The sequence below is a fragment of the Oryctolagus cuniculus genome, chromosome 13, assembly GCF_051225735.1.
Source record: "Oryctolagus cuniculus isolate XC-2025 breed Fujian yellow rabbit chromosome 13, ASM5122573v1, whole genome shotgun sequence".
Taxonomy (NCBI): domain Eukaryota; kingdom Metazoa; phylum Chordata; class Mammalia; order Lagomorpha; family Leporidae; genus Oryctolagus; species Oryctolagus cuniculus.
In genome coordinates, this window is record NC_142879.1 from 37,896,387 (window position 1) to 37,907,514 (window position 11,128).

At 52.5% G+C, this 11,128-nt stretch overlaps 1 protein-coding gene across 2 annotated transcripts in view; it reads right to left on the reverse strand.

The window, feature by feature from the left end:
* Positions 1 to 10,144, reverse strand: part of CAPN8 (calpain 8) — a 69,722-nt gene extending 59,578 nt beyond the window's left edge. For both annotated transcript variants that reach the window (XM_051821387.3, XM_089312266.1), the window contains exons 1-2: positions 9,814 to 10,144; positions 1,922 to 1,991 (exon numbers count right to left, since the gene is read on the reverse strand). In XM_051821387.3, coding sequence (XP_051677347.3) covers positions 1,922 to 1,991; positions 9,814 to 10,050 — 307 coding nt within the window. In that variant the 5' untranslated portion in view covers positions 10,051 to 10,144. The remainder of the gene's footprint in view (positions 1 to 1,921; positions 1,992 to 9,813) is intronic.
* Positions 10,145 to 11,128: the final 984 nt, after the last annotated feature.

Consider the following 11,128-nt stretch of genomic DNA (forward strand, 5'->3'; position numbering starts at 1 on the left):
TCTACGTGCTGAAGCTCAGGTTGCTTCACCGGCCCACAGGTCCTGCTGTCTGAAGCACCTGACCCCTTTCGGGAGGTTGGACGGGAGGTTGGACTCGGCAGTCCCTCTCCTCTCTCTTGAGTATAAACCACCAGCACCGGGTAGGTATTTAGCCCAGCTATTAAGCCTACGTCAACTGCACACCTGCACTAGAGGACCCGGCTTTGATCCCTGGCTCCAGCTCCCTGCCAATGCACACCCTGGGAGCCAGCACGGCTGCCTCCCATACCCGAGTCCCTGCTACCCACCACCCACGTGGGAGGCTTCGATTGAGTTCCTGGCCCCAGGCCCAGCTCCAGCCATTGAGGGCCTTTGGGAGGCAGTGGATGGGGGAGATATTTCTCTCTCTCTCTCTCTCTCTCTCTCTCTCTCTATTCCTCAAATAGACAATTATAAAGCAAAACAAAATTTTAAAAAGCCCACAATGGCAACAGCTGGGCTACCCCAGGTTGACCGCCATGGCACGTGTCCCACTTGTTTTGATGCGAGCTAGATTCTGAGAGTGAGTGGGGTTCATTTCCTGCACCCCTGGCCTCCATCACTGCACACTCTCTCCATGGTAACGCTTGAGCTGCTCTGTGGAAATGCTCTCTTCCCTTTGCTTAAAACTATTCAGCAGAAAATCCACCCAAGTCAATCAGCACAGAGGCACTTATTAAATACCTTTCCCAAAGTTAAACATCTCTATCGAGGGCTGTGCACGGCCTGCCTGCAAAGTTGCACTTCCCCAAGTCACAGGCTGAACACAGCGCGAAGGAAAAGCACCACGCACTTACCCAGAGCCAGAAAAGGTCAGAACGCCACGCTCTGTGCGCCTTCATGAAAAAGCCTGGGGACCTAGGGCTGAGGTTTTCAGGGAACAGGGCACACGCTGCTGGCACCCCAAACGCCTCCTGCTGCCTCCTAGCCACTCTCCGTGCAGCTGGCCAAGGCCTATTTGCCGAACTCATTAAAGGACAGAACATTGGAGGCCTTTGAAATAAAACGCTCTGTGATTTTGCGCAATCACGAGGGTTTCCAGCAGGCTGAAGGCAAAAAAGGTTTTCCTGGCTGGAACAAGGCAGAGAGAGATGGAAGGAAAAATCTAACAAATACAGGTCGGGGGGTCCCTGTGGGTACTGAGGTGTGTGTTTGCTTTGCTCATTTTCACCGAGAGGATTTGTCTCTTCTTTGCCTTCGCTTCCAGGTCTGGGGTTTGTTGCTGGCCCTCGACAGTGATTTGGAAACCCAGTAAATTCCATCCAGGGCTGTGTTGTCCCATAAAATATTAAGTGTGGTCTGACTCTGCGCAGAAACTCCCCTCTGCGAGGCTTGCAGACCACTGCCAAGGAGAGCCTGGTTTTCCCACAAGCAAGGCTGGAGCTCGCAAAGCAAAATGCAATTATTTCCTAAGCTTAGCTGCACCTGACCTGGAAGGACTCTGATGGGCTGGGAAGTGGCGATTCTTGATTCTGGGCTCCCAAGCCTGTGAAAGAATGTTTGGCTAGAAAAATAAGATTCTTGTGTTCTTACGAATTATAAAAGCATCTATGATGATAGCCCACAATTATGTAGACATGGTCATTCCGTAAGGCAAATTAAAGATAATATTACAAAAACATAGTACATCATAGTGCTCTGCTACTTGCATATAAACCTAGTTTGTTACTCTAGCATGAAGCAGGTTAAATGAGCTGGCAGAAAACCTCTTGTTAGGGGGAGCCAAAACACAGTGCCAGCATTCAGACCCAGCGTAAGGCCTGCAGTCTCAAGAGCGTCAATTCAAATGGGTAAATTGTGTACATAATGTAGCTGGTCAAGTCCAACAACTTAATCTGACACTGCGAATTACAGATACACAGCGCCCTCCCCCAGAACAAACAGGTGTCTCCCAGGTACTCACCCAGACCACCCTGTCGAATGTCTGTGCGTGTGGCTCCACCAACGATAAACTGAGGGCTGGGACACAACTCCTGGAAGTGATTTGGGACAAAACACAAGTCACCAGGTGCCCACAACAGTGGCTGCATCAGAGAGGCAGAACTGAGGGCCGGAGAAACTAGGAGATCACCTGCTGCACACACGTGGTCTTCGTGCCAAGGGCTCTGAAGCCCAGAGAAGGGAGGACACCCTGCCAGAGTCACACAGCTCAGGAAGAACACAGCAGCAGCCAAAGCCCGAAGTCCCTGCCGCGTACGGCCTTTGGATTGCTCTGACTGTTGTGTGCTTTTTGATTGTGCGTTGTATGTGTTGTGTGGATGTAAAGAGGGGGTGGGGCACAGAGAGGTAGGAGAAAGGCACCAGCTGAGATAACTAGGCGATGACAGAGGATCCCACCCATCCAGACACCGCCCCTATTTACATAGAGAGAGGAGTAGAACAGGGTTTAGCAAAATACTCTGCACCCTGTGGACACTCGTTAAATACCTGACTAAGTGATAATGATCCCTTGTGCAGGTGGAAACGCTGAGGTGTCAGGAAGTGCCATTTCCAGAGACACAGTCCCCTGGCTGACCTACGCTGCCTCCCCTCCCAGCTCTGCCTGGCACAAGGGGGCGCGCTTTAGGTCTGCCTGCCGCCTTTGGTTCCCAGCAAGGGTTTATTCTGTGCCTGCTCGACTCACTATGGCAGGCAGGGGAGAGGGGGAACAGAGGGAATGGAGAACAGAAAGAAAGAAAACACTTGGCCTCCAAGGGCTTTCAATCTGTGTGGGAAACTGAGACTGGCACTCAAGACACAGCCAGAGGCAAAGGGCTAGAGCATAATGATGGAACGCAGATGACATCCACAAAGAGAGGAAAGTGGGAAATGCCCAACAGCCATGAAGGCTGAAAGACTGTTCCCGTGGGAGATGGCGCACGTCTGTCGGAAAGGCAGGGCGTTCGGCACGCGGAAGGGCCCGCGTGGGGTCCCAGCTCTGCTGCTGACTCCAGCTTCCCGCTAATGTGCACCCTGGGAGGCAGCAGGCAATGGTCCACATACCTGGATCTCTGCTACCCATACGAGAGACTCAGATTGAGTTCCAAGTCCCTGGTTTTGGTTTGGCCCAATCTTAGCTGTAATGACACTTGGGGTAGTAAACCAGAGGATAGGAGATCTCTCTCTCTCTCTCTCTCTCTCCCCCTCTCTCCCTCTCTCTCTCTCTTCCCTTCAGATGGACAGATAGATGGATAGAAATGCAGGATTCAGGGGATGCCTATAGACTGGTCCCCAAAGAAGGCCTGTGTCTGCCCGACCACCACATTGTTTGAGGGAGAAGAAAAAGAGCCCAAGAAGCAAAGGAAGTCCACCACACTGACTCGGAGGCACCCAGGCTGCGCGACATCAGGACTATCTGGCCGGCGCTGTGGCTCACTTGGCTAATCCTCCGCCTGCGGAGCCAGCATCCCATATGGGTGCCGGGTTCTAGTCCTGGTTGCTCCTCTTCCAGTCCAGCTCTCTGTTGTGGCCCGGGAGGGCAGTGGAGGATGGCCCAAGCGCTTGGGTCCCTGCACCTGCATGGAAGACCAGGAGGAAGCTCCTGGCTCCTGGCTTCGGATCAGCTCAGTGCGCTGGCCATAGCAGCCATTTGGGGGGTGAAGCAACGGAAGGAAGGCCTTTCTCTCTGTCTCTCTCACTGTCTATAACTCTACCTGTCAAATAAATTAAAAAAAAAAAAAAAAGACTTGTTCCTCTCACAGCCTGGCTTTAAACTGCCGTGCCCAGAGTGGCGCTAAGTGGTTTGTGGGCGGAAGGAATGTTTATTTTACTATGTCTTATTCACTGGTATTATCCAAAATGCACCCCCTCATCCAGAAAAAAAAATTAAAACAACCAAGAAATGCCAGTACTGCTGCACTGTGTGAGAATCCCTAGGTTTGCAAAGAGATGAGGAGCCTGCACCGCCACGCTGTGCCCGAAGAACTCGCCCAGGCCTTCTCCCGCCCGAGCTTCCTGCTGGAACTCAGACTAGAGGATGGAAGATGCAGGCTCCCACCTGCCCACACGTGTGCCTCTTTTTTTCCCCTTAATAGCAATTGTGCGTTCTCAGTAATAATGTTCCTCTCGATCGAGTAAAGGACCCACACTGTGCACAAATACAAACTCCTCCAGCCTGGCCTCAGCCTCTGGGGAGCGGGCATCAACAAGCAATCCAAGGCAGGAAGTGACTTACACTGCACTTTCGGGGACGCTGGCTCCGTGGAAGCGCCTACCACCCCCCTCCCCGGCCCCGGTGTTCCCACACCCAGTGGTCTGCATTTCCCACCACATCCTCTCTCCTGCAATGGCAGTGACCACTGTGCAGGGCCTGAGCTCGCCCTCTGCCTTCTCCTTCTGTCTGACGCCTCACTGTCTGAAGCACTCACCCTTTCTCTCATTCAAGTCTCCCTAGAACTCAATGAAGTAGAAAATACTATTATTCCCTTGCATAACTGAGGAGACTGGGTCTCAGGGAGCTTAGTAACTTCCCCCATAGTTATCCTGCTAGCAAAGGCAGGCAAAAGACCAGAACCCCAATGCACCTGACACCCAAGCCCTTGCTCTTAACTGCTGTGCTGCCGGCCAGCCAGCCGCTTGTCCATTCGCCTCTCCCTGACTAGTTGCAGTCCACAAAGAGTCCTCTTGAGCACCTTCACACACCCAGCGTGCATTAAACCATGGCTGGATTGAAAACTCCAGATTCACAAATGCACAAGGGAGCACCTGGACAAAGGGTGGAGGCCCCAGACAAGTCCCTGCCTCTGCCCCTTCTGCTAATCTCCCAACACTTCAATGCTCACTGTCTCTCTTCCCGGGGCTCCTTGTCATGCAGCTCCTAGCTCTGTATTTCTTCTTAAGATCAATAAACTACTTAATTGTCACAAGTGGACACTTTAGAAGAGAGCGTCATTGACTGGTCCACGCCAGGGTCTGCACACGCTGGCTACTCCTCAAACCACAGAGGCACCGCCCTGCACAGTGGGGACGCCTGGGCAGGAGGATGAGAGAAGCAGCCGCCAGGAGCGCTCCCTGATCCTGCACAGCCAGTCATTCTGCTTGTGACGGAACTGTTGTTCTGCCTAATAGCAGTGGGAAAAACTGCCTTAGGATTATGAACAACCAAAAGCTCATCCTGAGAGTCCCAGCTTGACCTTGAGATCTTTATCTGGGCAAACTTGTTGTCCAACCCTTGAGACAAGAGCCCAGGCGAACCCTGTGCTTGGCAGCCTCAGACAAGGCAGGTACCCCTGCAGAGACAGGAGGTCCAACATGACGGCTCCAGACAACATCCAAGTATTCGTCTTTATGTGTTATGGGAAGGGCAAAAACACCTAATATGTGGCCTAGGATATATAATTATAAACAATCTACAATATATGTGACACACAGTCCAGCTCTCTGCTGTGGCCCAGGAAGGCAGTGGAGGATGGCTCATTGGGCCCTGCACCCGCATGGGAGACCAGGAGAAGCACCTGGCTCCTGGCTTCGGATTGGTGCAGCTCCAGCCGTAGCGGCCATTTGAGGGGGTGAACCAATGGAAGGAAGACCTTTCTCTCTGTCTCTCTCTCTCACTAACTCAGCCTGTCAAAAATAAAAAAATAAAATAAAAATAAAAAAAAGAATTAACATCTCTGGGGGCACCAAAATGAGAAGAGCCGCACCTGGGCAGCTGACTTCCAGTGCCCCCAAGAAATCAGAAGTCATCCTCAAAAGTGAAACAAAAGCAAGTGACGCAAAGAAAAGAATCCACCTGCTTAGAAAATGGGCAACGGACTTGAATGGGCATTTCTCCAGGGCACACCTACAAGTGATCAATAAGCACATGAAAAGATGCTCAACTCAGAAAGCGTTAGGAAAATGCACAGCAAAAGCACAACGAGAAACCACTTCACACCCATGAGGATGACTACTGTCCAAAAAAACCAGGAAATACCAAGTAGTAGCAAGGATGTGGGAAAACTGGAATCCTGTGCGCCACTGGTGGGAATGTAAAATGATGCAGCCACTGTGTAAAACAGGGTGGCGATTCCTCAAAAACATGAGATAGTATTACTCCATGATCCGGCAATCCCACTTCTGCATATCTAGCCGAAGAACTGGAATCAGGGATATTGGCACACCCGTGCTCACAGCAGCATGATTCACAGCAGCCAAAAGGTGGAAGCAACCCAAGTGTCCATCAATGGACGAGTGAATAAAATGTAGTATATGATACTACTCAGCCTGAAAAAGAAAGGAAGGGGCCGGCGTTGTGGTGCATGGGTGCAGTTGAGGCCTGCGACACCGGCATCCCATATCAGAGCGCTGGTTGAAGCCCTGACTGCTCTGCTTCTGATCCAGCTCCCTGCTAATGTGCCTGGGAGGACAGCAGAGGAGGGCCTAAGAACATGGGCCTTGCCACCCAGGTGGGAGACCAGGATGGAGTTCCAGGCTCTTGGCTTCAGTCTGGACCAGCCCCGGCCATTGCAACAACATGGGGGGGTGAATCAGCAGCCTCTCTCTCTCTCTGCTCCCTCCCTCTCTCCCTCTCTCTTTTCCTGTCTCTATCTCTCAGCCTTTCAAATAACTGAATAAAAATTTTTTTTAAAAAGGGAAGTGGGGGGTGGGAGTGGGTGGGGAAGAAATTCTGACACATGCTACAACACGGATAACCTTGAGGTGTTTCTGATTCTACTTATATGAGGCACCCAGCATAGCCAAATTCTTGGTCAGGAAGTAGAATGGTAGCCTGCAGGGGCTGGGGCATTGCTGTTTAATGGGTCCAGGGTTTCAGTTCTGCAAGATGAAGAAAGTTCTGGAGATGGAGTGTGGCGATGATTGCACAGCAGCGGGAATGCATCAAGGTTTATGTTATGTGGACTTTACCACAATCTAAAAATAAGTAGGGGGTTGGCACTGTGGCGTAGCAGGTAAAGCCACCTCCTGCAGTGCCAGCACCCCATATGGGTGCCAATTCAAGACCCAACAGCTCCACTTCTGATCCAGTTTTCTTCTATGGCCTGGGAAAGCAGTAGAAGATGGCCCAAGTCCTTGGGCCCCTGCACCCACATAGGAGGCCAGGAAGAAGCTCCTGGCTCCTGGCTCCTGGCTCCTAGCTCCTGGCTCCTGGCTCCTGGCTCCTGGCTCCTGGCTCCTGGCTCCTGGCTTCAGATCAGCCCAGCTCCGGCCATTGCAACCATTTGGGGAGTGAACTGTGGATAGAAGACCTCTCTCTCTATCTCTCCCTCTCTGTCTGTAACACTGCCTCTCAAATAAATAAATAATCTTTAAAAAATATTAAGGGGGCTAGCACTGTGGCGCAGTGGGTTAATGCCCTGGCCTGAAGCACCGGCATCTCACATGGGCACTGGTTCTAGTCCTGGCTGCTCCTCTTCCAATCCAGCTCTCTGCTATGGCCTAGGAAAGCAGCAGAGGATGGCCCGAGTCCTTGGGCCCCTGCACCCATGTGGGAGACTCAGAAGTAGCTCCTGGCTCCTGGCTTTGGATTGGCGCAGCTCGGCTGTTGTGGCCATTTGGGGAGTGAACCAGTGGATGGAAGACCTATATCTCTCTATCTCTAACTCTCTCTGTAACTCTGTATTTCAAATAAATAAAATAAATCTTTTAAAAAATTTAGCTAGTGTTCTATGGCATACCAGAGAGTAATTCCAGTCTAAAATTGTGTATTATATATTTTAAAATAATTAGAAATGTCCAAAGATTCCCTTTACATAAAAACAATAAATATTTGAAGATGAAAATACCAATTACCCTGACTGGAGCATTACGTGGTGCATCTATGTACTGAATATCATATTGTACCCCATAAATTCATAACACGAATATTATGTGCTCACTAAAATTATTTAACATGAAAATGAATTTAAAGGGAAGGAGAAAAACTAGGCAAAGGTAAACTGATGCATGACTGACACAAAAGGAAGCGCTGCTCCCTCCTCAGCCCCATCTCAGCCCCTCACCCTCAACTCCACTTGAAGTGGCACAGGTTGAGTATTCTTTACCCCAAATGCTTGGGACCAGAAGTGTTTTGATTTCAGATGTTTTCGGATTTTGGCATACTTATATAAACAGGGTGACATATCTTGGGGATGCAACTCGGGCACGTGTGTCTGTATCTTTTTTTATTTTTATTTTTATTTGACAGATAGACAGTGAGAGAGACAGAGAGAAAGGTCCTCCCTCCATTGGATCAGCCCCCAAATGGCCACTATGGCCGGAGCTATGCCAATCCGAAGCCAGGAGCCAGGTGCCTCTTCCCGGTCTCCCATGCGGGTACAGGAGCCCAAGCCCATCCTCCACTGCCCTCCCGGGCCACAGCAGAGAGCTGGACTGGAAGAGGAGCAACCAGGACTAGAACCCAGCGCCCATATGGGATGCCAGCGCCACAGGCGGAGAATTAACCCAGCAAGCCAAGGCACCGGCCCCATGTGTGTCTGTATCTTATACTCACAGCCTGAAAGAAAGTTATTTCCAGGGCACACAACCCTGTGAGGTCCAGCGGGCAGTCTTCCACTTGTGGCATCAGGTATGCACACAAACATTTTCAGATCGGGGTGCTCAGCCGAACATCCCAAGTCCCTGCGACATCCTTTTATGCCTCTAGTGAGCACTTCCTCCTCCCGCCCTGGGCGTCAGCCCTCCCGCAGTTTCTGCCGGAGCAGAGACCACAGCCCATTCCTCCACTCCCCGCAGCCGCCTCCCAAACAAGGCAGCGCTGATGCCTGGCACAGAGCAGTGGCCGAGAAGCCGCCTGCTCAGACGGGATGCGGCTGTCGCCCTCGCAGTCACCACCCAAGACTGATTTCCCACTTGGATTTGCCCTCGCCCACAGTGACCAGTAGGTTTCAGAGGGCCCTGGGGAGAGGGACCAGGGTGGGCAGGAGGGAGGCGTGGAGAAGGACTTATTCCCAGGGGTGCAAACTGTGGTGCTAAACCAATAGGATGGAGACAGAGGAGCAGAGAGAGCTGGAGTGCAGCGGGGATTTTGATCATTTCCAGAGAATTATTCCCTTCCTATCTTCCCTTTCAACCACTGCCGGGCAAACAGGAACCATGCCCCGGTGCCCCTATTACCAAGGCCAAGGCCGCTGAGTATGTTCACCGGACAGCTCACCTTCCGAGACTCAGCTAGGTGTCGCACAGAACAGAGACCTCAGGTCGGTGGCCCCAGTTCTCACAACCACTCTAGGTGAGGGGGGCTCTGGCCCTCACAGGGAAATCACTCAACAAGGGCCACCCAGGGAGAAGTCGCAGGCCTGGGTTTCAGGAGGACAATTCTCCGTCTCTTGACCTTGGGCCTTGTGGACATCAGTAAAGGCATCCAGGAGCCCCTGGCTTCCACTGCATCCACAGAGCCGCGGCTCCGCCCTGAGAGAGCAGTGGCCACTTGTGGACCCTTCAGCCAGGGGGCTGTCCTCACGACCCAGAGCTGACCACAGCTAGCACTGGTTTGTCCCACTGTGCTCTGGCCCCGGGGGCCTGGGCGACACCTACCACATATTCTGTGGTAATATAATCAGATTTATCTTTGTTTTATCTCCCAGAAAAATAAGGCACTAATGGCACACCTTCACAGATGACAAAACTGATGTTCACCAGGGTTATTTATCTGTCCGCAGTGAGGCAAGATTCAAATCTAACTTGTCTCTGGTCCCAAAGCCCAAGTCGGTTCTTCCTCACTGCCTCTGAAAACAGACTTTAAAAGCAGAGGAGGTGAGAAGGGTCTGAAATGTGGGAATCAGGAGGGAGGCACAGCAGCAGTCTTCCTCAACTCCCCCTGGCCAGACTCAAGGGGCCGCCACCCCACCCGGCACTCAGCAGAGGCCGTCTCCTTACCGTGGGCCGCTTCCACACGATGCCTTGAGTCTGGGGGGAGTGCGGTCCAAGTTCCTTAAAGCCCAAAGCTGACGGACAGGCTGGGAACTCTGGGTCCTTAAATAGGACCCCTGAGTCCAGGCACTGTTGCCTCAGGGTCTCGAAGTCCTGGCCCAAGTACTTCACGGCTTTCTGGATGGAGCCAAGACCTTCTGCAGCCGCCCGCTGCCTGGACACGCCAGCTGCCAGGGCTGCCATGGCCCAGGGCTCTGCGGGATGGACACGGGGCAGGGCGGCTGTGTTCTCAGACACCTACCCCACAGGGAGGGGAGCTATAAGGCAGCACGGTCGGAGGTGGAGCAGGTAAACGTTTCTCCCCAGGGCCCACTGCAGAGGGAAGTGAGTCACAGCTAGAAACAAATATGTACCCAAGGTGCACACGCACCTGCCCCACCTCCTCCGTCTGCCTCTCCTAGACAACGTGCAGGCTGCTGGGAACCTCCCAGGGCCCATCCCAGGTCATTAGCCCAAGAAATCCCTCAGGATCCCAAGCACCTTCACCTCTTGGTAAGACCTATTGCCCGGCATCGGACCCAGGGACTGACGAGACGGCTGAGGGCACGGCTGAGGTCGGGCTTCCCCGAGGAATGGGATGAATGGTTCTGAACAGGAGGAGGACAAGGGGCTGCAGGGGTCTCCTTTCCAAGCAGGGAAGTGTGGTTCCCTCTTTTCCAGGAGGCCACCGTATCAGACAAGGGTAGGTTCCGAGTGAGCAGCGCAGGAGGGAGGCTCCACACGGGCGAAAGTCTGAGCCTCTGACCGCCTCGGCCGCTGTCCCAGCTCCACCAGGAATCAGCTCTGCTACCTTGAGCGAGCTACCTAACCCCTTTCCCTTGCACTTTCCCCTGTGTAAAACGGCAGATAACAGGAAAGCCTCTCTCACAGGCTTGTGTGGAGGAGAGATGGGATTGTGCGTGTAATTTGCTCAGATTTGCACACAAGACACCCAGATGCCAGTGCACCTCAGAGCCAGGAGCTGGGACAAAAGCCTGGGGATCGGGAGCCTTGGTTCTGATCTCAGAAGGGACTTACGGGCTGTGTGACCTGGATGGGTCACTGCTCCCAGGCCTCCAGTTCCCCGTGCCTTGACCACCCCCAGGGTGTGGACCATATCAATGGTTTTTGAGCTCAGGCATGCACGGCAAGCTAGAAAATGGTCTCCCAAAGATACCAGGTTGTAATCTTTGGAAACCGTAAATGGTACCTTATCTAGGAGAAGGGTCTGCAAATACAACTAAGGAACTTGAGATTCTCCTGGCCCTAACTGCGTGATGTC